Source organism: Plectropomus leopardus, chromosome 10 (genome assembly GCF_026936395.1).
Source record: "Plectropomus leopardus strain MGB_pleo_1.0 chromosome 10, ASM2693639v1, whole genome shotgun sequence".
Classification (NCBI taxonomy): domain Eukaryota; kingdom Metazoa; phylum Chordata; class Actinopteri; order Perciformes; family Serranidae; genus Plectropomus; species Plectropomus leopardus.
The window spans coordinates 32,496,641-32,523,361 of record NC_142185.1 but is presented as its reverse complement, the minus strand read 5'-3'; the positions used below and the strand labels follow the sequence as shown (position 1 = coordinate 32,523,361).

General features: G+C 38.6%; 1 protein-coding gene across 1 annotated transcript; it reads left to right on the top strand.

Moving 5' to 3' along the window:
• The first annotated feature begins 489 nt into the window (after positions 1 to 489).
• On the top strand, positions 490 to 25,940 carry tbc1d8 (TBC1 domain family member 8). The gene is made up of 20 exons (XM_042494543.2): positions 490 to 857; positions 7,110 to 7,220; positions 7,928 to 8,046; positions 8,260 to 8,488; positions 9,360 to 9,600; positions 11,914 to 12,121; positions 14,656 to 14,853; positions 14,947 to 15,096; positions 16,021 to 16,171; positions 17,613 to 17,827; positions 18,349 to 18,466; positions 19,077 to 19,362; positions 20,742 to 20,883; positions 21,332 to 21,430; positions 21,565 to 21,633; positions 21,732 to 22,002; positions 22,621 to 22,686; positions 22,802 to 22,888; positions 23,020 to 23,129; positions 23,505 to 25,940. Exons 1-20 carry the CDS (start codon positions 731 to 733, stop codon positions 23,907 to 23,909), a joined length of 3,402 nt encoding a protein of 1,133 aa, XP_042350477.2. The 5' UTR covers positions 490 to 730; the 3' UTR covers positions 23,910 to 25,940.
• The last annotated feature ends 781 nt before the right edge of the window (positions 25,941 to 26,721 follow it).

Sequence of the window (26,721 nt, the reverse complement as noted above, 5' to 3'; positions counted from 1 at the left end):
GGAGCTTCCTTGTGTGCGGATCTCTATCTTTTCACAATTTGACTTATTTACAAAAAAAAAAAGTCTAACCTCTCCCACTTGTTCGGGAAAGAGTAAAATAAAGATAAACACCAAGCTTTTATTGTGATAGGCTATCTTATATGTTATATATATTTTCTTAAAAGTATATTATATTATAGATGTGTTATGAGATCTTTTGTGCCAAAATGAAACAATATATAAATACCAAGCTAATTGAGACAGGCTATTTTACGATTTGGAGATCTAAAAACCTAAAATAAAAAAAAATTAAAAAAGTAAATAATATGACATGATCTGATATATGCCAAAATAATATATATATATACCAAGATTTAATTTATTTAATTATTTTTATAAAATTGATATATGCTTTGATCCTCAGCTTAAGTTATTTTTATTTGAAAATTAAAGAATGACTCATCCTCAAACTGAAGGAACCGATTAAGCTACAGAGTGCGTCCTGCTCTCTCAATAGACGATCTTTGTCTGGTGTGTACAGCTGCTGCAAGTCGGGCGTGAGGCGAGGAAGTGTGAACCCTGCAGCTGTCGGGAGTGCAGGCGAAACTATGGATAAACCCGAAAACCCGCCGCTGTAGGATCGATAAGGCCGCTCCCGAGCCCGGAGGACCGGCGGGGGAAACTTAATCCACCGCCGCTGCAGAGAACGAGACGGCGGAGGGCTTCCTCCGGTCCCTCCCTGCTGGAAGAAATGTGGCTGAACCCAGAGGAAGTTCTGCTGAAAAACGCTCTGAAGCTGTGGGTGACCGAGAGGAGCAACGACTTCTTCCTCCTGCAGAGGAGGAGAGGCCACGGAGAGTCCACAGGCAGGATCACAGGTAAACACAAACAACTGTATCAATACAACAACAACAACAACAACAACAACATTTAAAGGAGAGTCCACAGGCAGGATCACAGGTAAACACAAACAACTGTATCACAACAACAACAACAACAACAACAACAACAACATTTAAAGGAGAGTCCACAGGCAGGATCACAGGTAAACACAAACAACTGTATCAATACAACAACAACAACATTTAAAGGTGAGCTCACAGGCAGGATCACAGGTAAACACAAACAACTGTATCAATACAACAACAACAACAACAACAACAACAACATTTAAAGGTGAGAACACAGGCAGGATCACAGGTAAACACAAACAGCTGTATCACAACAACAACAACATTTAAAGGTGAGCTCACAGGCAGGATCACAGGTAAACACAAACAGCTGTATCACAACAACAACAACAACAACAACATTTAAAGGTGAGCTCACAGGCAGGATCACAGGTAAACACAAACAGCTGTATCACAACAACAACAACAACAACAACATTTAAAGGTGAGAACACAGGCAGGATCACAGGTAAATAAAACGACAAATAACATTTTAAGGAGAAGACAGCAGCTGTGAGCATACAGAGTAAAGAACAAAATCAGCACAAAACAGAAGCAGAATCACGAACAGGATCCTGAGAGGATCCATGAGGAAAAGGAGAAAGTAAAAGTGCTGTTAAAGAGGTCTGTTGGACCAAAGTTCAAGGAAACTGTGGTTTGTTCCCATCACAGGAAAGCCCCTGCTCCAGATATTTGGTTTATGACAGTCTGTGTGTGTGTGTGTGTGTGTGTGTGTGTGTGTGTGTGTGTGTGTGTGTGTGTGTGTGTGTTGCCATGGCAACCGATGCCTGGAAACCAAATTTATAACTTTATGGCAACTTGAATTGAACTTGAATAGGTGGAACTAGACAAGTATTTCGCTTCTTCACACTCCTTTTTGGACATGAAATGTAATATTTATGTCGCTTATTGAAAAAATCTGTTAGGATATATATAAGCTCAGTAGTTTTTTGTTTGTGTTTTTTATTTGCATAGTATTTTAGTTTTTATAGTTATTGTTGTTTTTATTTTTTTAAATAACGCATATTCTATTCAATTCAATTTATTTGATTTCCTTCAAAAACACAGGGACAACTGCACAAGAAATGGCCCAAAAACTGGCAAAAGATAAGTTATAAAGTTACAAAAAAGAGACGTGGCTAAGTGTAAAGGCATGATAATGCCCCAAAGAGCAGATGTTTTAAGCCTAAACAGGTTTTTCATAACAATAACCAAGTGGTTTTGGTGCCTAAAATGAACCACACGTGCTGTTGAAACAGAATTTTAACATATCCGCTGCATACTAACATACACGTATCTGTGGTTTGCAGAAACATGCAGCGCCAACATTTATTATAGCGATTGTTCTGTCTCTGTGCCGTGATTATAATGTGTCACCCTGCTGAACATTTTCTGTATTTAGGATTATTATACAAATTTGTGACCACGTGCTCGTTGCAGCTTCAGTCGCCTGACCGCTCTCCACCGCTGCTGTGAGTTACAGCTCTCCTCATGACGACCTGTTTCCTCTGTCTCGCTTCCTCTCTGCGTGCTTTGTGTCTGCACATCAGGCCTCTCTGACACGCTGTCAGTCGTCTTTACAGCAAATTTAGGCGACGAGGGACGCTTCATATCATTAAAGCAGCTCATACAGTGTCGTCTTTATCCTCCTCCTCCTTCGCTGTGAGGAAACCAGTCCAGAGCTGTCCTCATAAAACAGAATAGAAGGAACTTCCTGGCCGGGGTTTACTTTGTGTATGTGTTTGTTCTCTCTGTTCCCATAGCGAGAGGGATGAAGGGTCAAGTCCTGCTGTCACGTCGTTCAACATTAACTAATTAAACGAGCTTCTCTGCGGCCTTCCTGCCACACAGGCGGAGGAAACAACACGGAGAAGGGTTGTCTTTTTGTTGTTCAGATCTGACTTTTAAAAACATGTTTTTAGCTTCAAAGATAAAAGCAGAAGCTGGTTTCCAGCGTGGCCTCAAAGCTGTGGAAACACACCCGTGATGACATACCTTGAGCGGGATTTCTGAGCAGGGCTGGGCAGCTGCACATCTGCAGCTAATCAGATCCTTCATACCAGTCTTTGTGTTTTTATTTCTACACAAATACTTTTCTCCTGAAGTTTTGTCTTTAATGATCCTGTGTTTGACCAGTTAGCTGTCATTTGGTGCACTGACGTAAAGCAAGACAAACATATATTTAATTTTGGTCAATTTAGGAGCAAACTATGGAGGCCTTGAGGGTCAAAACACTACAGCATTTTATAAAACACCATTTTCTAAAACAAATCACGGTATTAGAAAAGAAAAAAAGAGTTCAGGAAACAAAATAACATTTACCTAAAATCTCTATGTAATTTCCTTAACGTTACAACATTTCAGAAAATAAATTACCATTTCTCATAACTCCACAATAATTCCCAAATTATCCCCATTTCTCAGAATCCTACAATATTTTCCGAAACACATCATTTCCCAAATAATTACATTTGCATAAACTCTACGACGCTTCCCAAGATAAAATCACTAAACACTCCTCAAACTCTCCAACGTGCCAGAAGAGAAAACTGCATGAGCAGAGACTCTAACTGAGACAGGTACAACTGAGCAGTGACTCCTTGTTTTGTTTTGGGAAACTTTGTAGTGTTTTCTGAAATGTTGCAGTGTTATGACCCTCAGGGCCACCGTAGCAAGCAAACATCACGGTCTTGCAGATATGAGAGCAGATCTTGTATTTGTTCTTCTCAAAGCCTCGTAAAGGTTTCTCCCACACTGCGAGCGTCAGCAGAGAAAGGCGGCGCTTCTTATTGACTCCCCGTTCTGGATAGTTTGCCATTGTAAACCCTTCTGGGCTTTGTGGTGACAGACGGATGGTTTTGTGTTGCCAGGCTGCCGGCTCCGCAGCTCCAGGCAGGTCGACTTCGACTCTCAGATACAGTTTACATTTGGCCGAGAGCCAGAGCTGCTGGGAGAGACTTTTATCTTTTCAAATCTCCACCTGCTCAAAGTTTCACCAACAAAGGCTGTAATAGTCCTGGATCAAAGTTTACGACAAATAATATTTCATGCTGGCATTCAGTTTTATACACACCCTAAATTTTGTAGTCATTAAATCGACTCAGAGCATCATTTAAAAAGCTGAAAACAGCTTTTTAAATGTCCAGTGTGTAAGATTTAGGGGGATATTTTGGCAGAAATGGAAAATAATACTCATATGTGTTTTCTTCAGTTTAAAATCATCTGAAAATAAGAATCATTGTGTTTTGGTTACGTTTATCTCTACACGTCCTCTTCCAGACTCTGTCATGTTGTTTCCACCGTAATTCTCCTACAAGCTAGGAGCACAGCACAAGTTTCAGTAAACGGCACCTCTAGACGCCACTAAATCCTGCACACTACACTAGGGATGGCAGTTTCAGTTCATTTCTCAATAGAGCGCTCCAGGGATGACGTTTTTCCGTAGGCCGACGCAGGAGCTCATTAAAAGGCCAAGGAGATTTTTCCATCGGATAATTGCTGAAAAAAAGCTCTGTGGCGAATAAACATTTATGATGCTTTCACTTTTTATTCAGCAAGATTATCTTTACAAATAAACACCACTTTTATGATTTTTAAAGCCTAAATGCAATTGCAAGAAGTGAAAAATGAATGTTATAGGCTATGAACAAACTACACTACTGCAGGTTTTATAGGCAGACAACACTGAAGCTGTTGAGTTAAAATCAAAACTCAGCCTCCAGCGTCAGGAGAACTGATACTGGTCCCTCTTCCTGTTCTCTCCATGCATCACTTGGTCGTTTTGTTTGTACCAGAACAGAGAAGACACAGCTGAACACGGAGATAGAGATCTCACAGCCCTCATCCTGCTCAGTCATAACTCTGAGATGCATGGTTGTACTTTGTTGTGGCAGCTCGCATTTATCTGGCTGATATTGGCTCAGAAAACCAAAATGCTTTCGGCAGTTCAAAGTAAAGCTGCGTGGAAAAAAACTTTGCTTTGTATAAAGAAGCGAAACGTAGCTTTTAAGTGTGATTTCTTAATTGAAGTCACTCCTGACTGCTGTAAAATAAGGCCTCCAATTACGCCTACCTGAGGAGATGCATCATAGCTGCATCACAAACATGATTAAAACTACATTCATCCCATCTAATGTTTGCATGCTTCAGTATTTTGACTGTCTGAAGGCACCATGTTATATTTATTTATTCACATCATTGAAAACAGTAACAGAAAACAGGTCAGAAATAAAACAGAAAAACAGGTGCTGGAGAGGTTGGAAACCCAAACTGGCTCATAGAAATACCTCACAGAAGGTAATTCAATCAGTTACAAGTAATACAATAAATGGCAATACTTTGATGCAAGCAATATACAATGAGGTCAAACAAAACAATGCAAAATGCAAAAATAATACAAATTATAAGTATGTGAGTGTAGGTGAATGTGTGTGTGTTCCCACAGTCATGATAAAACCTGGAAAAATTATTGAATTTTGCTTTCACATTTTCCAGGCCTGGACCTAGACCCAGCTGGTTTAATCAAATCAAGTCTATTTATTGTCTGTTTCATTCATGCAGGTGACCTTTTCTTGCTTTAATGTAATTCCTAACTCTGACATCGGCAGTATGAAAATGTGCAGTTACCAATGCTACTCCTCCAGTTAATAACAACACTTTTAATGATGATAGTAATTACACTAAAGTGGTAAAAAACAGTTTATCAATTTTTATAAAGAATATTTACTACTTTCTATGACTAACAAACAGAAACAAAATGAGAAGTTAAAAAAATACATTTGTAAAAAAAAAAAATTATAATTTAAAAAAAATTGATGAACAATAAAGAGTTAGTGGCCACTAAACATTATAATAACTACAAAAATGGCAATAAAAAGGACAACATTTAAAGGTAAAGGCTGAAAAACATCAATAGTAAAGTAATGGGATGTATTTTCTCCTTTGTTTGTGTGTTCTCTTGGGTCTCAAGTCACGACCTCTCTGCCTGTTTTAGCCCTGTTGGTTTATTTCTGACATCCGGCTGTGAAATATTTCTGACTGTGTATGAACTCTTCACTTCTCTCGTCCTCATGATGCACACAAAGACAAAGTAAAACATTCATCATGTAGTTGTTTATACTGACAGCAGTGAGACTGTGTTTTTGTAATATATTTTTTCTGATTTCTTTGGGCCAGTGGACTTTGACAACTGAGCCGTGGTCTGACGATCCAGCATTTCAGATTGTTTTGGCTAAAGAGGAATTTATCCAGATTGTTGAAAGTTCAAAGCCAGCATTTGTGATCATATGGGGGTGTGTTAGTGCCCGTAGCATCGTGGGTGACTTCGTATCTGTGACGGCACTGTGAATGCTGAAAGGTGCATACAGGTTTTGGAGCAACATATGCTGCCATCCAGACATCCGTGCTTTTCCAGCAAGACGGGTTTTCATTTACCTTCCCGTTGCACAAATTGAAATTGTGAATATAACATACACCTAATGGAAACACCACAATTTTGAAAAAAACTACCATTTATCAAAAAAAAGTTTTTATGCTCTCCAAAAACCCATTGACTCTGAGACGAGGAAATGCAAACAGATTTCTTGGTTTTAGGACTCATGCTGCGTTCCATTGCAAGTTCAAAGTCGATAATTTTTGTGTCGTTTTTTCTGACATCTGATCTAAATGCGTTCCAGTGCATCTGCTTGGGAAAACATAGGTGGAGAAAACGTTTTGGCTGTTTTCAGGTCTTAAGTGGGACTCATGCAGACTCATTGATGCAGGTAGCTAATAGAGACGGGAGGAGGAGGCTACTACATGCTGGCAAAGACTTCTGTCAAAAACAAATCAACTGAAAGGAAATGCGACTGCACAGTTGTCATTGTGCGTTTCACAACACAAACACTACAGACAAACAGGTACTTACCCGAGATATTACAGAGTTTTCGATTATGAATCCTGACTTGAATGGCTTTTCCTTTGCACTTTCCGAGTCAGAGGTTGTTCCGAGTACAACAGGACGCAGTGTGATTCCTGGGGTACTGCATTGGCCAAACCATCATGTAGCTAAACAGTAAATAGTAGTGGACAACTTATTGAGCAATGACTTGAGACACTGTCAATAACAATGTTACTGCTGTTTGAGCTCTGTCTCTGTTTGCATATTTTTAACTGCCGTCTGATTCTTCGTCGTCTCTTTAGGTCTGCTGGTGGGGGCGCTGGACACAGTGCTGGACTCCAGTGCCAGGGTTACGCCCTTCCGCATCCTCCTCCAGGTTCCCGGCTCCCAGATCAGCTGGGTCATCGCCAGCGGTGAGATTAACCATCAAGTCTCCATCAGTTCATGTCTGACACTTTGGGGTTTTTGGTTGTGTTCAGTTTTATCTGGGAAAATTTCTGTGTTTTTTTCTGTTCCCTCATCTGACTCATGAGATGTGTCGTTACCAATCACAGAATATAAAGATGGACAACGTGTCCCCACTTCGTCCTACCGTACAAAAATGAAGTCAAAATATCCTGAATACATCTGCTGCCATCTTGCGCTGATGATGTCATTTTGGAGCCAGAGTCTGCGCAGCTGCAGCCGTCAAACCTTTGAAACCCGAGTAAATCGGTTTGATTTCTTTCAAAAACATGGAGAGAAGCTTCATAAGACATTGCCCAAAAATTAGCCAGAAATGAGTTAAAAGGTACAAGAAAATTCACTGAAAAAAGGCAAAAGAAGAAAATTAAAAATTAAAAATTTTAAAATATAAACAAGAAAATTACCTGAAAAAATTCCTGAAACTTGAAAAAATATATTATACTTTTTTTTGTGACATAATTTCTAAATATAAAATAATACTAATCATAAACATAGTTTTCTGGACATTTCCTCTTTGTTTTTTTTAATCTTTTTTTTAATAAAATAACTAATTTTGAGGTCATTTCATTGTCTGAACGCAGCACAAAAAACTGATGTCGATCGAGATTTCAGAGGGTTATATTTTGCTCCTGTGTTTTGTCTTTTTGTCCATCAGGAGCCGCCATAGAAGAGGTCAACAAGCACTGGGACTGGCTGGTCCACAACCTGCTTCACTCTCTGTCCGTGTTTGAAAACAAGGAGGATGTCGCCAGCTTCGTCACGGGAAAAGTCAAGGTGTGAATCCTGTCAGAGGAGGATTTTAGTTTCTGAGTCGTGATGACGAAGCTTTCTCTGTGGGTTTAAAACGGATTTAAAGCATTTGTTGCATCAAAGTAAAACATCTGCCTCGCTGTAGATAATAATATGATGATGAAACCCTTAATTCTCGAGCCTTTCCACGACGTTAGGCCAAAAAGTGCTCTGAAGTCTGAGCTCCCTCCTCTACAGGGCCTTATTGCGGAGGAGGTTCGGGGTCGCCAGGCCGCCCAAGAGGAGGATCCGGAGAAGTTCAGGGAGGTGCTGCTGAAGTTCGAGCGGCACTTTGGTCTCCCCTCGTCGGAGAAACTGGTGACGTACTACTCCTGCTGCTGCTGGAAGGGTCGGGTGCCTCGGCAGGGCTTCCTCTACCTCAGCATCAACCACGTGGCCTTCTACTCCTTCCTGCTGGGGAAGGAAGGTCTGTACACCAAAGTGAGGGCTCGGATTTTCAAAACAAAACGCTGAGCTCAAAGTCAATTAAGGAAGGGTCATTCTTCACTGTAATTACCCTTTGACACCTGAACAAATTGGTAGGATGTTTTTCAAAAACACAGCAAGACATAAACAAGCAAACATTGCAAGGCAATAAGCAACTTAAGAAGAAATAAATAAAAATTTGCACAAAAAAACATGGAAAAAGTACAAGAAAATTATCTAAAAAAATTAGGAAGGAGTTCATTATTCACTTTTTATTAACCCTTTGAAACCTCAGCAAATTGACTGGATTTCTTTAAAAAATGGTAAAAGGCAATTAGCAAATCAAGAAGAAATGAACAAAACTTTGCAAGAGAAAATGTAAAAAGTACAGCAAAATTACTTAAAAATTAGGGGAAAAACAAAGGAAAAAAGTCAATAAAACAAACAAACAGATAAACAAACAAGGACATGACCTGAAAAAAGTGCTTCAAAGTAATAATACTTTTGTAAAACAATTTTAACAATATATTTTATGACCTTTATTTTCTTGGACATTTTCCTTAGCTTTTTTTAAAAAAAAATCTAAATCTTAATCTTAATTTCTTGCTAAGTTGCTAAATTGCCTTTTCCCCATATTTTCAAAAGAAAGCAAACCAATTTGCTCAGATTTTAAAGCTTTAAATACTTGTGAAGGCGTCTGAATGCAGCATCAGAAAAGTGATGCCAGGCCAAGTTTTAAAGGGTTAATACATACTGCATTTTCACAGTTGCAGTTGAGTTAGTAAAGTTCTTACTGTTGAAAAAGTTTTTTAGGAATTTGTTTGACTGTCAGTCTTAAGACACTGTAATATTTTCCCGTCTTTCCTCCTCAGTAAAGTTTGTGATTCCCTGGGCGGACGTGACGCGGTTGGAGCGGGTCTCCACCGGTCTGATGACGGAGGCGATCCGGATCACTACACGGCAGCGGCAGAGGGAGTTTTCCATGTTTCTGAACCTGGAGGAGGCATACGGGGTCATAGGTCAGCTGGCTGACATTGCCCTCAGGCGGCTGCTGGACAGCGAAGGCCTGGAGCTGGACCGGGTCCTGCAGCAGCCCGCACGCATCACCAAGAGGTCAGTGCTGGTTTTTGTTACCATCAGAGGGAGAAGGAAATGATAAATTTGGGCTGTTTGAGAATGAGAATGAATGTAAGATATAGATATACTCTGTATGGACAAAAGTATCGGGCCACTGACACATTACACCCACAGGAGCGTTCATCACATCCCAATCTGAAGCCACAGGCATTAATATGAAGTCGGTCCCCCTTTGCAGTTATAAGAGCTTCCACTCTTCTGGTTTAGGCTTTTTACAAGATTTTGGAGTGTGTCTGTGGGCATTTTTGCACATCCATCCAGATTTTATACACCTGTGGCAATGGGACTGAATGAAACACCTGAATCCAATGATTAAGAGGTGTGTCCCAATACTTTTGTCCATATAGTGTATTTCAGTTTTGGGAGTCAAAGTCTGGAACGGACTCAGTGATGAGTTGAAATTGAAATCTGCTGAGTTGTAAAAAAAAAAAGCCTCACAATGTGATTACAGTTAAAATGCAAAATGATTAAATTTTGTTTCTTTGGTTTTTCTGTTATTTTGTATGTTGGAGGATTTTTTATTTTTTTTACATATCGACATATAAGTTTTGCCCAAATATGAGTAGCAGGAAAATGCCGCACCAGTCTGACTTTACTTGAGTTTTTTTGTTGGTTCAGTTGCTTTCTGCAGCCAGCAACATGCCTGAAGGCAGCTACTTTTAAGTCTCACACGCCCATGGGTGCACACATGGGTGCAAGTATATTTGCTACTTAAGCAACATGGGTGTGAAAATGACAGCTTTTGTCGATCTGAAACTAGCAATGACAGTTGCACACACAAACATGGCTTCTCTCGCACCTCCACAAAGCTGGTTAATCACTGTGTGAAGTGAGCGTTCCTGTCGCATCGTTTATTATGGGGCGCCGCTCCTCCTGATTAATGTCAGGAAGGTGTGAAGGGGAGGGGGTTTCTGAAGCTTATCGAGCATCCGACAATCAGCTCTGAAGAAGCAGCTTAAATATTTCACGATAACATGACGACATGTTAAATAAACGTTCAATTACAACCCAAGTTTTTATGTTCACACAGACGTAGAAATGTAAAAACAAAAAAGATTTGGCTCTCGACAAAACTTTGTCTGTATTTCAGAGGTTTTTATGAAACGTATACAGCTGGCTGAGATAAGACACTGATGTGCTGTGTCCTTTTTTATTTTTTTATTTTTACATGTATTGCCCTCTGTTTTTTTTTTAATAAAACAAACCTGATCTGCCTTATTGAAGATGATATGCCACTTCCACTGACAGCGCTCCTGCTCAGACGCTGTCACACACCGTCATACTTATTTCTGTCTATGTAGAAACCTCAAAAACCATAACGGGAAGTCGAGTTAAAAGTAAACCGCCTGAGCTGCAGAGCAGATGTATGAGTGCAAGGCAAACCACAACACAGACTTTTTTTTTTAGCAAATGTATTTACAGTAGATGGGGTTTATCTGAGCATAAGTGACGAGACAGAAAGTGAAAAAAGGAAGAAGAAATGAAAAGTACATGTGAGGGGCACAGGAACCTGGGAGAGTCCAGAATGAGGGAAATAAAAACAAAAAAAGAAGTAGAAAGTCCGCATGCAGGTCAAACAAGCCACTGAATGTGAAATACAGGCAATGAAAATATAAAGTACTTTATTCCATTAAAGAAATAGCAGTTGCTGCAGTAACTGTATTATGTACTTTGGTTGTATGATGATGAATAAATTACCACATTTTATAAGTCAAATTATGCACGACATGACTTTAAAATGTTGATATGATGAATATGAAACATAATGACCTCATGTATTCATGTTTTGCAGAAACATACAGTCAATGCCAACATATTCTTGCAGTTATTGGGCTGATTGAGACAGTTTTTGGCTCAGGCTTGTGTCCATTTGTGTCACTCGTGGATTTCTCCAGGACGTTGCTTCAGATCTATAACCTTAAACCTCTTTTTGAATTTGATGAGCTCGCCCTTTTAAATTTTAAATAACTTACTACATTCACATGATGGTAGAAAAAGTAGAATTATTGTTTTAGTCCGACTAAAACTGCACTTTTAGAATACATGTGAATGTGTCTGCCCAACTGAAATCGGACTAACACACCTAGATAATGCGGTTGGAAGTCGAGTGATTTTGAAAGTCTAGAAGAGCCACAAGATTGAATCATTTTCATCCTCATTCGAGTTCATTAAGTGCTAATCGTGAATCTGCAGTGCACCTGTTCTCTCTTGTTTCTGTTTGTTTTGCTTCCAACCATTTTTTTTCCATCTATCACCTCGTAACGCTTTTCTCTATCATCTTCTCCGCAGGATCTTGGAGGAGCAGGCTCTAAGGGAGTACGTCCTGGCTCTGTTTCGGCTCCCTCGTGGTGAAAGGCTCCACGAGGTGGCGTCCTGTTCGGTATGGACGCCACACGCACGCTGCCACACAGCCGGCACGCTCTACACCACCGACAGTTATCTGTGCTTCTCCAGCCGAGAGGAAGGCAGCTGCATCCTCCTCATACCCCTCTCAGAGGTACGATACCTGCATCACAGCCGCTCCGACCTTACCTGGTCTCCAACAGTAAAATGTGGTTGTTAATTTAAATAAAAATTAAAAAATACACACTGAATTTGGACAGTAAGAAAATATAAGACAATCCTTTTTTATTCCCACAACAGGGAAATTTGCATGACGACAGCAGCAAAGGGATATCAAAGCAATGTATGTTTAAGATAAATAAAAGAGCAATATAAATAGAATAAACAAGATGCAAAACTCAAAAAAAAAAAAAAAAGACAACAGTTTTTGTGTGACTTTACAGTTTGTCTCTTTGTCCTGAGCGACTTTATTCTGGGCCCTTTTTTATCTGAGAGTTTGTGAAGGAGCTCTGTGTGTCTGTAATGGTCGTGTGATTTTAGCTGAGTTTGTCAAACAGTCTGTGTTTACTGTGTCAGCTGCTGGTTAAAAAGTAACACGTTGGTTTCATGTGGCTGATAATGTTCACACATTACAGAGCAAAGGTGTTATTTGCTGCAGTAACGAAAGTGACAGTTAGTTGCGTGTTTCTTTAGTTAAAGGACGGATTTAAGTTGATAGAGGGTAGTTATACGCACACCAAAAAATAAAGGAAACGCTTACTCGATGTCACACGTCTAATTAAGATGTTTCAGTCCTGCTTTGATCATCAGGCCACAAAAAAAGAAGTAAACAAACATCAAAATGAACAACTTTTTTTTTTTTACCTAACGAAGATCCAAGGAGGATCAAAACATGTCTGAAATAAATTTGTGCAGCTGTTACCTTTTTCCTAAAGGACAAATTCAACCAAATTCATAAGAATATTTAGTTATTGAGAAATTCGTTAAAATTAAAAAATTAAGATATTAGGATTTGAATTCTCAGCTCTTACATCCAGGGTTCCCACATTCATGGAAAACCTGAAAAAGTCATAAGAATTTCACAATCACATTCTCCAGGCCTGGAAAAAGCCATGGAAAAAATAATATGGTCATTGAATTTGGTTGTGTGTCGTGAGAGGAGTAATTGCATAACATCACTCAATGGAAACGTAAAAACTGACATTGTGAAAATATTGCTTAAGTTTTTCACAAATCTATAATGGAAACCAACCTACTGAAGAGACGTGCGCACACATCTGCATTTATAGAGCAGCCAGTAGAAATGCCCTCTCCCTTAAATGACACTTCAGTGCAATTTAATCACTATATGCTCAAATTGTATTATTGGTCTTTTGATCAGAATAAAATCTACAGTTGTATATTAATTAGTCACGTTACAGATGCTTTTACGATTGTTAAAGTTGTGAATTTTGTGCCACTCCTCCTAAATGCTCAAATTACACACAACAATGAAGATGAAAGTATTGACAGATTAGATTAACCTTTTTACAAATGGATTTGCATGTGAATGTAAATTATTATATTCAAAGCTCGCAGCTTTTTGAGTTTAGTTTCAAAATTTAGAGATTAGTGGCCTGATGTCCAGTCTGATCATGTGAGGAGTCATGCGTACTTTCTTTCCTCCGCTGCTGCAGTTTAATCCTCCATTTCCTCTGTTTTCTGTTGGAGCATTGTCCTCAGATTACTTAATCCGTTTCTGCTAATAAAGAGGAATTCCCCGTCTGCTCCTCCAGATTTTCTATAGTCTCTTTTATTCCTGCACATGTCCCGTAGAGCTGTGTTTTATATTTTAGACTGCGTTACTGTGACTGCGAGTGATACAGTTGTTTGTTTAGGAGAAATTATCTGAATTTATCTAGCTCACTCGTCTATTTATCTCTGGTTTAACCTTTTGAAAAATAGAACGACATCTTTTTTCTTGTGCTGCTTTCAGACGCATTTTACAAGAAATTAAACCTTTTAACCATGTTTCTTTCAAAAACATGGGAAAAAGGCAATGTATGGCATGGTGAAAAACGTTCCACAAAGTTATTTTATAAAATTATTTTTTAAAAGCTATGTGAAAATTTCAAGGGAAAAAATGATAGAGAAAAACTATATTGCTAATTATCATAATTACATATTCATAATTATGTTACAGAACCATCATCATTTTTCATAATAATTGTAAGTCATTTCCCTTTTATTTTTTTTTTATTTATATATTTTATTAGTTTTCAGGGAATTTTCTTGTACTTTTTACTAATTTCTAGCTCATTTTTGGGTCATTTTTCCTTTAGTTGCTAAATGCCTTCTTCCCATGTTTTTGAAAGAAATCAAGCCATTTTTTTAAAGGATTAATGAAAATTTGTGTCATGAGGAGAGCTGTTGTTTAAGATGCATCCTGATTTCTAAAATAAGTTGTTTTATTGTAAGCACCGTATGTTGCAATTTTGCATGAAAGGCGCTTTATAAATAAAGTTGAATTTAATTTAATTGAAAATAATAACCCAGATTATTTCTATTGTTGTAATGAATAGCAAAATGTATTTATACTTTGATTATTTATGTTGGATCTTTTATATTGTGCTATTTGATGTAGATTTTCTAACAATTTGATGGAATAATAGAACGTGTTTTGGTTTTTTCCTCCGTTTCTTTCATCAGGTGTTGTCCATAGAGAAAGCGGAGAGCACCAGCCTGCTTCCTAACCCCGTCATCGTGAGCATTCGGACAAAGAAGGCTTTCCAGCTGATCGAGCTGCAGGACCGAGACGAGCTGGTCGAGAGCCTGAACTCTCGACTCCGAGCTCTGCAGTGGAAACAGTCCATGTTTCGCAGCAGGAAGGACGGCAAGAGGAGTGTGGTGCGTGCAATGCTTTAATGCAGTTTAATTTCAATATATTAAAAAAGAATCTGCAAAAAACAGATGATGTTTTTCTCCTCATATTTTGCTCAGACCTCCCCGACACCCTACTACACCTTCTACTATGACACCAGCTTCTCAGATGAAGAGGAGAAAGAGGAGCAGGTTCTGCGTAACACCGTCAACAGCGAGGCTCTGATGACGGCCTTCCACCAAAACCAACCAGGAACCAACGGCACCAAGGTGGAGTGGAGTCTGACATTTCAAGACTAGTCAAACTCAAATTTTCGATCACCGTTTAACCCTCTGAAACCTGGATCAGCATCGGTTTTCTTGTGCTGCATTCAGATGCTTTTTACAAGCTTTTTGACCCTTTGAAACCTGAAAAAAATAGGTTTTATTTCTTTTTAAAAAATATGGGGAAAAAAGGCAAAGACCAACTTGAAAATAAATGTATCAAAAATTGCAATAAAAAAGTAAAAAGTGACAAGAAAATTACTTAAATGTTAAAAAAAACAAAAAGTTAAGGAAAAATGTCTAAAAAATAATATTTGTAATTATTTTACAGAAAAAAATAACACATTATCTAAAGACAGTTTTTTTTTTCATTTTCAGAACTCTTCTAGGTCCTTTTTTGCAAGAAATGTCCCAAAAAAATAGCAAGAAATAAGTAAAACATGCAATGAAAATGACTACAAAATGGTTTTAAAAAGAGGGGAGGATTTTTTTTTGAAGTTGGAGAAAAAAACCAACATTTATAATTATAATGATTTTATATTTAAAATTATGTTACAGAAAAAAATATAATCTATAAAATAAAGTCCTAGATTTTTTTACAGAACTCTTTTAGGTCTTTTTATTTATTTATTATTAATTCTTTTTATAGATTTTTTTTCACTCTTTTGCTTATTTTCAGGTTATTTTCTTGTAGCTTTTTTGCAGTTTTTTGGGCCATGAATTGTTAATTTGATGTTGCCCTCTCCACATGGCTTTGAAAAAAATCAAACCAATTTGCTAAGGTGTGAAAGGGTTAGCCATAGAAAAGGTTAATCAATTTGAACACAATTTCTTTCCAGGCACGCAGATTTTATAAGAAAGACAAAACGGTAACATGTAGTGCATGGAAACATGGAAATCTCTGACTGTGTGTTTTATGGATTTGTTCAGAGTATGGAGCAGGTGAAGGAGCGTCTGTGGGAGGATCATTTCGAAGAGTTCGGCCGCGGCGTCCACATGTTCCGCACGGAAAAGATCCAAAGACTTGTTGCCATGGGGATACCAGAGTCGCTGCGAGGGGAGCTGTGGATGACTCTTTCTGGTAAGGGAGACACCTGAGGCTCTGGCCTAAAAAAGCCCCAAAACGAAAGCACTACTAAGTGTATTAGAACCTGCTTTTCCACATTTTTATGCAGAGTCAGTAATTTGATCAGTTCTCTGAATGCTGGCTTTACTGTGGATAGTAAACAGACACAAAACCGCATGCACATTAGGGATGTCCCGATCAAGGTTTTTGCCCCCAGTCACGATCCGAGGCATTTGATATTGAGCATCTGCCAATAACGATACCGATCTGATGCTTGGATTTACCTGGACTTTGAATTTTAACATCCCTGGTCACAACAAATAAAAATCTGTTACAATATTATTCATTACAGCATTATAGTAAAACTAGTTCACTAAAATGAACGACACAAATTTTAATTTGCTTAAAAAGTGGTGTAGCAGCTTCAGTTGAACATGAAAAACATTGGAGTCGCATTATTACAATAAAACCTAAATATCTGCCACTAAACATAAAAGTGTTATAGGCCATGTAATCTACAAGATTTCTGTACGTTGTAACAGCTGTAACAACATCTGTTTTTTAACTCTGTTTTAATTTTTTTATTGCTGTTTTTGCTGTCGTTGTTTTTGTTTTGTTTTGCCTTTTCATTTTATGGTATATCATCTTTGCTGCCAAGACTGTTTTATTTATGTGTAATATCTGTTTAATTGACTAATAAATATATTGTTTTAAAAAAAATAACAATAAGGATTGGGTGGGACGCATGCTCAAAATAACCGATCCTGAACGATTAAAATATGCGTTGATTGGGCCTGATAATGATGCATCCGAACCAGTTGTTGCATCCCGAGCGCACACAGAATCGATCAATTATTTATTTAAGGTTTAACTCAAATAAAATATGATCCCATCGGCTACTTTGACTTGCAAATAGACATAAGAGCATAAACTTATAGAAGCGCATGTGTGTGTATGAACGCAGCTTTGGTCTCACATCCTCTTTTAATTTGTCTGCTGCCACCACATGTTTTTTTTTTTTTTTTAAGATGATACCTTGTCAGTCAGAACCAAACTCTGCCAGCTTTTATTTTAGGTTTGCTCTCACTTCCTCAGCTCCGACTCAGTGAGGCTTTTTGGAGCAGAAACTGAAACTGATAAACATCAGAACCTGGAAACAAAAATAATTTGAGTGTTTGAGTGGAACAAAAGCTCACAGACAGAGAAACTGGTTATCCAGTTTATTAATAATCATAGTGAAATCTTGCATTTTGAAAACAAACGTCACAGTACTGTATGTTGAAAAAAACTGAAAATGCTCCGGATGGATATTTAATGGTCGTAAAGAACATTTCTTTTTTTGTTATGATGTGTAAACGGATGAGAGCTGAGAGCAGCAGCTGTTTTAAAGCTGCCGGTTTTAAGCTTTAGAGAACACACTGCTGCTGTTTGTTCACAGTCTTTCTGGTTTGTGCAGACGCGTCCTCCGAGCTGGAGTCTCATCAGGGATATTACACCAACATGGTGCAGAAATCGATGGGACAGAGCAGCCTGGCCACAGAGGAGATTGAGCGGGATCTTCACCGCTCTCTGCCGGACCATCCCGCCTTTCAAAATCCTACCGGCATCGCCGCACTGAGACGTGTCCTCACCGCCTACGCTCACCGCAACCCCAAGATCGGATACTGCCAGGTAGGGACCTGATGATCTGAGCAGCAGCTGAAAACCACATAAAAAAAGCATGCAGAGACACGCCACGGTGAAGAATGTCGAAAAATGTCCAAAAACATCATAATATAGCATGTCAAAAACGCCGGAAAATGTCAAAAAAGTCATCGAAAAAATTCATAGTTTATCATGTTGAATAGGATTATAGTAGAGTACATCAAAATAAAGGGTTGAAAAAGTCAACATTTCATATTTTTGAAAACGCTATACTATAGCATGTCAAAAAATCGTTCAACAAAGTCATTGTTACAAATGTAGAAAAAGTCATAGTTTAGCATGTTGGACAGGATTATAGAAGCATGACCCAAAATGGCAAAAAACAACATCAGCATACTATAGTATGTCACCCAAAATCACATAAAAAGAGCCATAGAGTAGTATTTCGTCCAGAATGGCATAAAAATGTCACAGTATACCTTTCTCGGCTGTCTTTAATGGGTATGATTGTTTATGTCTTGCATCTTCCTCTTTCTTCTTCTGTCCAGTCGATGAACATCCTGGCGTCGGTGCTGCTGCTCTATGCTAAAGAAGAAGAGGCTTTCTGGCTTCTGGTGGCCGTTTGTGAGAGGATGCTGCCCGACTACTTTAACCGCAGGGTCATAGGTAAGACAACAAACGAGCTTTATTCATTGATATTCACTTCAGACGCTGTCTCTCCTTGTTTGAAATCACTCACAGCAGGCCTACATTTTGTGTATTTCGCAGCTCTTTGGTCTAAGCTGCTGCACAACAAACCTTAAAAGGCGTATTCTGAGCCTCTGAAATAAGGACTCATTTCCTGTGTTTGTGAAGCAGTTTATTTATGATATGTGAGGCTCTTTTGAAACAATTTCCTCTTCCTATTAATGTCCATGTTTGTGTACATCGTTTAAACAGCAGCAAATGTGTTCTCAGAATTTGAGTCGTTTATGTATTTGTTAATATTAACAATTTCCCCAAACTGTTGCCCAAAAGGGACACAAAAAAAACCAATAATCCTTAATCCTTAATTTTATTTTGATTAAATTAAAGACATCTCCTCCATAAATTGATGCAGAAAATGCACAAATTGGTTGCATAAAAAAAAAAAAAAAAAATCACCAGCTAGCAGAAAAATAAAATTTCCTTTATTTTGGTAACCAGCCACTCCACCACGACCAGAGACATAAACAGACTTCCTTATGCTTGCTGCTTGCACGACTTCAGTATTATTCTCCATTATTCCCCCCTGCAGGCGCTCAGGTGGACCAGTCCGTGTTTGAGGAGCTGATCAGGGAGCGTTTGCCTGACCTGGCTGAGCACGTTCCAGATCTCTCCACGCTCTCCTCCGTCTCCCTCTCCTGGTTCCTCACCCTCTTCCTCAGCGTCCTGCCCTTCCACAGCGCCGTCTGCGTGGTCGACTGCTTCTTCTTCCACGGAATCAAAGCCATCTTCCAGTTGGGTCTGGCAGCGCTGGACGCCAACGCTGCACAGCTGTCCGCCAGCATAGACGATGGACAGGCGCTTATGATTCTCACAAGGTAGATACACGAATATTTATACAACCAGAACACCTCAAAAAGTTTAGCTCAACATTAAAGGCAGTTTTTAAAATATGATTGGAACTAACGCCACATTTAGCGATTCAAAATGACTTAAAATCCTCTTTATGTCTAAATCCCACAATCATGGAAAATCTGATAAAGTCAAAGAATTTCAAATTCAAATCAGTTTTATTGGCATGAATATGTGTCACATTGTTGCCAAAGCAAAATAACAGATTATTAAATTATTACATACACTGAAGAAATATATTTTAGAAGCGTATTATATACATACAGTCTTATTTACATAGATAGGTACATGAATACATACAGTCTTATTTACATGGATAGTTTCACAATCACATTTTCCAGGCCTAGAAAAATCATGGAAACTATAAAAATTATTGAAAGTTTTGGAAAAGTCATGGAATTCTGCAGTGTGTAATGAAACAGTTTTAATAATTGTATATATTGGAGTCACATGCAAGGAAGCAGCACCCTCTAGTGCCACTTTGGCTTCAGGAACATTAATGACTTTACCCTTTGCAACCTGAGCAGATTGGTTTTATTGCTTCAAAAAAAAAAGATGGGGAAAAAGAGGCCATGACCAGATTGGCAAGAAATGTCTCACAAAAAAATGAAACGTGACAAGAAAGTGACGTAAAAATTAGCTGAAGAAAGGGAGGCAGGGGGGTTTTCAGCAGTTTTTTGGACGTCACATTTTGATATTTTTTATAGTATGACATTTTTATGCTATTTTGGACAACATACAATACACAGAGTTTTTTTGTGCTGTTGTGGATGTCATACAGTACTATGACATTTTTATGCTATTTTTGACAATATACTATAGTATGACAATTTTATGCAATTTCGGACAACATGCTATAATATTACAATTTTATGTGATTTTTGATGACATACATACTGACAACATTTTTGTGTAATTTTTGATGACATAATATTCTATGACATTTTTTTGCAGTTTTGGACAACATACTATAGTATGACATTTTTGTGTGATTTTGGAGGATATAATACAGGATGGCATTTTTATGCTATTTTGGATGACAGTATGATTTAAGCATAAAATTCCTAATTTGTGAAGTAATTAGGCTCTAAACATATCATATAATTTCAGTGGAGTAAAAAGTGCAATATTTGCCTCTGCAGTGTAGTTAAGTAAAAGTGGAAAGTGGTATGAGATCAAAATACTCAAGTAAAGTACCTCAAAATTGTACTAAAATTGTACTAAATTGTAAAAGGTACAGTACCTGAGTAAATGTACTCTGCTACATTACACCATTGGTATTTAATGGAGGGAATGGGATTACTTTTGTGTTTGAAAATGTGAACCCTCTGCTCTGTCTTTGCAGCTTCCTGGACCAGGTTGGAAGTGAAGAGTCGTCTCCTCATCCGTCCTCCCCGCCTGCTGCAGAGGAGACGAGCAGCAGCGACACCGACAGTCTCGCTGTACGCCACACGAACATCACCGACCTCATCAACGAGTCCTACGAGGTGAGAAACGCACAAATGCAGGGCTTATATTGGGACTTTTAACAAGATTTATTTAACCCTTGAAAACCTGAGCAATTAAACAAAAAAAAGAAAATAAGAAGGAAAAAAACACATAAACATAGAAATAACCTGAAAAATGTGCTTAAAAATAATAATAAAATAATTTTGAAAATAACTTTAAATATTCTTTTCTTGAAATTTTTCCCTCTCTCTCTTTTTTGAAATTATAAATCTACTAAAACAGTTTTTGGGACATTTGTTGCTCAGTTGCTCATGGTGTTGCCACCCATGTTTTCAAAGACGAAATCTATTCGCTCAGGGTTCAAGGGTTTAAACTATTGTTTAAACAAAAAAAGTACCAGAAAAGTGAAGTCGATCCCGTTTTCAAAGGGTTAAATGTTGCACTGAAGCCCCTCTGTATTCTGCTGTTTGTGTTTCCTCCCGTCAGAAATTTGGAGACCTGACGGTGCGGCAGATCGAGAGGCTTCGCTGTCGACACAGAATCCAAGTGCTGCAGGCTCATGAAGACACCACCAAAGAAAACGCTGTGAGCAGATTAGAGAATATTGGTGTCCTTATGTCACACAGTCTGACTGTAAACTGACTTAAATAAAAATATAAGGCTGATGGAAGCGTTCAGCATCATCTCAGACCTCCGTCTCCTCCTGTGTGTCTGTGCAGTTGAGACTGGTGACTCCAGATGTTTCCATCTCTCCAGAAAACCTGGCTGACGTCTACGACCTCTTCAAGGTATCTCCTCCGACAACCAAATGCCGAATCCACAGAATTATCAGTTGTGTCTTGTGTATAGTTTCAGACTTCTTTTCTCCTCCTCCTCACTCATCCAGACGGAGCACTTCATCAGTCTGTACTGGGGCGACAGCAGCTCTGCAGCGGCGGCGGAGTCTGCTGCGTGGCGTCACGGTGACTCCGGTCGCTCTTACATAGAGCGGCAGTACCGGCTGGACCGGCCACAGTTCAAGAGCCTGTACGCGCTGCTGACGCCGTGGCCCGGCGACTCGAACCAGCACGCCGATACGCTGGCCAACCGCACCTTCACCCTGCTGGACCAGGAACGGCACAACCTGGTCACCTTCAGGGAGTTTGCCGGCTGGCTGGGTAGGTAGAGGGAGGGAAGAACAAAGGCAGATTTAGACACACGTGATCCCCCTAAAAAGAGTATTCTTAGCTTTAAAGCAGCTGGCACTTGAGTTTATCCCATAACCAACATTTTTACGGTTTTAATCGTGTCGAAACACCCTTTTTTGTCTGCTCGTCAGCAGCGTTCATACACATTTACCAGTGAATTTACATGGCATTTACGAGGCAGATTTTAAAGACCGTACACTCTCTGAAACAACCATTGATACTCAGTTTCAATTTATCTCCATTTATAATAACCAGAAATTGTGTAAACAAAAATTATCTTTGGGTTTTCAAATTTTCAATGGTCTTTGAACACATCATGTGCAAGGAAACCAAAACTTTTCCAAAACTTTTCCAGGCCTGGGAATTGCTTTTTGCAAATTCCATCACTTTTCTTGGTTTTTCATGACAAACAAACCCTGGTTTTGACTCCTTAAAACTCTTGCTTCTGTGTGATAAAAATTATTTTAAGCTTAGAGCTGCAAATGCATCCAGGGGTACTGCTGGGTCACATATATAAACTACAGTACTATATAACAAAGTGTTGCACATGTGATGTGTTTAACCCTTTATTTTCTCTCTGTCTCTCAGACACTTTATACTGTGAAGAGCTGAATGAGAAAATAAGGCTGCTGTACCGTCTGCACATCCCACCAGGTTATTAACTGTAAACGTGATGACAGTCCAAAGAGTCTCAAGCCAAAGTTAGAGCTGTAACTGACTGATTTATTTTGTGTTTGTGTGTGTGTGTGTGTGTGTGTGTGTGTATCAGCTCTGACAGAAAGTGAGGATGACCCCTCTCTGATGAAGAGCCCCCTGCTGTCCACAAACAGACCCCTCTGTGTTAATCTGCCCTCAGGTGGGTCTTGACACACTGAATAATTATCTTAACACTTCAGAAAAATGTGCAAAACACAAGCACTGTAGTATTTGTTAAAGTGTGATTTAACTGTAACAGTTTTTTGAGTCCGGCTGTGTCTGTTGTCCCAGGTGTGGAAACAGAAGTGAAAGATTACCAGGAGCAGCTGAAGCAAATGCTGCAGGATCTGGTCAAAGAGAGGGAGAAAGATGTGGAGAAGCCTCTGCCGCTCATGAACCAGGTACGACTGGACGATGTGGACAAAGTATGGTATCTAAGTGTGTTTACACTGAACGGCGGTACGCAGTAGATACCTCAGTATTATCTACCAAATGGACAAAGTGTTCAATTGCAAATAAAAGAAACGTGGTGTGTGCACAGACGCAGAGGGGGTGGGGTTTACACTATATTATGACTTTTTTTGACATACTATGACGTTTTTAAAAACTGTACTATGACATTTATTTTACATACTGTGCAATAACTTTTTTTGCACACTACACTAGACATTTTTTGACATACTATACTAAGAATTTGGATAGTAGAAATAAATAATAAGCAGTAATAATAAAAACCATCGTGATGAAACGCTGACATCTGATCTTTCCCTCCACAGCACGAGTTCATCCAGTTCTGTAAAACGCTCTACAGCATGTTCCACGGCTATCCAGAGGAGAACGACCTCTTCCAGGCCATCGCTACGGTAACCAGTCTTGTGCTGCAGATCGGTGAAGCCAGCCACCGTGGAAACAGCTCAGGGTCGGAGGTCAGCAGCCAGGAGGAGGTGAGAGGACCCACGCAGGAGTCCACTGAAGATGCCGGCCGAAGCGATGGGAGCTCGCCGGCAGAGAGCGAGTGGACGGTCAGCTACGCTCAGATTCTGGCGTCGCTGCTCACCGAACAGGCGCTGGTAAACTTCTTTGAGAAGCCGCTGGATCTGTCCGCAAAAATCGCAGAGGCCAAGGAGAAGCAGTATCACCAGAGGGCGGGTTTGCTCACGCTGCAGCAAGGGACCAGATGACTCCAATGTGAACTCTGAGCCACAACACAAGTCCAGTTTCTAATGAAGAAAACCACAGTATCAGTATCATTTGACGCAATGTGACAAAATGGAAAATAAACAGCCTTAAAGTTATCGTAGACGTTCACTAAATCATTAGTATGACTGCTGACACTGCAGCCACAATAGGAGGACTCGGCCTGTAAGAAGGAGTTTTTTTTCCAAAACATTTTGAGCCAAAAATAGAGTTTTCAAGCCCCAAATCTCAGCAGCAGACCATGTAATGGTCGACCCACTGGTATCAAACAGCAACGTGAGTCACGTTTGAAGTTTGTTTTCTGTGAGCCTGGAGAAATGTTAATTAATGCCTTCTTATGTTGCCACGACGATGCCTGATATTAAACTGTGTTATTGTCACCACTTTCTAATAAGAAACCTTTTATGAAGTGTTAATAAGTTGTGACTAACAGCTTTGTTAAAGGGATAGTTTGTTTCTTTTGAAGTGGGGAGGTACTAATCTATAATCAGGGTTTTAGCTACAGTCAGGTTCAGATATTAACACCCACCAATTACCAAATGCAGGTAGATTGTCTATTTGGCACATAAATATGAGGTCTGTACCAAAATAGGCATGTAATAAAAACTTTGTTACTAATCTTGACAGCATTTTGGCATCATTTACAGGTGCGCTGCTCAGCTCTCTTACCGCATTACTCCTCACATTCTTGCTTTTCAAAATAAAAGCCCTAGTATATACAATGCAGCAGCAGCAAAACTTATTTTGGCCACCTCAAAAAAAAAACAGTTATATTTAGAGTATTATCGTCACTTTTCCATGCCGTGAAGACAGCCCTTTCTGATGGGGAACAAGGCTGAAAGTGAAACTTATCTACGCTCTCTTAAAAGCCAGACTCCACTGACAGAAACAGGAATTTTACCTCGCAGAACACAGGAGCTGCTGGTCTACCACTCCTCAGTTGGTGAGGTTGTTTGTGTTATTTTGTGACTTCGGTATTTTTAAAGAGTTAGTTCGGACTCTCCAAAGTCACACATTAACACACACAAACTAACTGATGGAGGCAGCAGGAGACCAGCAGCTCCGGTGTGCCAACAAGGTAAAATCACTGTTTTTCTCAATGAAGTCTGGATTTCAAGAGAGCCATTTAACAGCTTCATGTCCTCGTTGGATATCATTGTCTGACAGCAAAGTAAAAATATTTAAAAAAAACAGCAGACACGTAAACTGATATTGATTTTTTTTGGAAGCTAAAATATGTTTTGCTGCTGAAGTATATTGCATAACCATCATACACACTGACTATGGATAAGTACCTCACACAACTCAGCTTTGAAAGATCCAACCCTTCCCTTTAAAGACCAAACAATACTTTACTAATATTGTATAGATCACTTATAAGCCATTAATTTGATAAACTTGCCAGGCTGTGAAACATCACTAGTGAGTCATTCATAGTCAAGTCATAAAGAATGGGAATAATACAGGGTTAAATCTGCTGTTATGAATATGTCATTAACAATATATGTTATACATTTCTTACTTTGTATAAAAACCAACAGCCAAAGTTAGGGAGTAATTTGTAATTAAAAATGTAAATAAGTTAATAATAACGTGTTGTTGTTTAGAGCGGGTTACAAGTGTCCTCCTGGATGACGAGATTTTCACAACCTGACAACCCAACTAATTGTTGTTCCAATTAATGGCTTATGAGTGATATATAAAGCACTAATACAACCATTAATTCTAACAAACATTTTGTCTGAAACCCTAAATAAATGCTGCCTTCTCAGAAAGTTATACCAATAATCCTTACAAAGACCGGTGCAGCAAAAGAATAAATCTAGCATGCTTATATAGTGTTCTTTTTTATTGATTTTATAACTTTTGTTTCTTTAATATTAAATGTTTTCACACGCACGCACCTCAAAACGAATCTATTTTTTAAATTTTTTTTCAAATTGCCGAAAAAAAAGATCCACGAAAATACAACACTGCTGGAAATATCCTGTAAAATAAAGACATTTATAAAATCACCTCGCTTTTGTTTTCTCTTCTAGGAAATTTCTCAGTTTTGAGATCAATAAAGTATATCTATCTATCTATCTATCTATCTATCTATCTATCTATAAAGGAGAAGAAGTCGTACATCAGGTTTATGTTTTCACTTCATTATTCCGTCTGACTTTGTGTCATTTTTAGATGTTTGTTTGGGAGAGGTCGTTATTTGCAACATTTCAAAAGATGTTTTTTTTTGTAAATTTAAGATAATAACTTCCTGTCCTGTTCTTGTAAATGTGGTCCACCACTGCTTATAATTAGTGTATGAATTTTTAAGGTTTTTGCCACAGATACTTAACCTTTGACCACCAAATTTTAATTTGATTAAGAATCTGCAGCCACTTTATGAACTAACCACATTTACATAAGTACTGTGCCTAAATACTTTGTATTTTACTTAATACTATATACTCTATACTTCACAACATTTCATACAAGGATATTGTACTTTTTACTTCACAACTTATCTGTCAGCTTAATTCACTACAGACTGAGATTTTAACATAAAAAATATATAAAGAGTTTCTAAACCATGATCACTGATGATTTAATCAATTAGCCAATTGACAGATAATTAATTGCAAACTATTTTGATAAACGTGTCTTTTTCTGTTGTTTTTTTTTTCATATATATAATTTTGAGGGTTTTTTTCTTTTTTTCTTTATTTAGCTTTTTACTTTTAATACTTAACGCACAATTTCCTCATCATACTTTAAACATTATAATCCAGAAGTTTGTTTAGGTCTGACACTGTC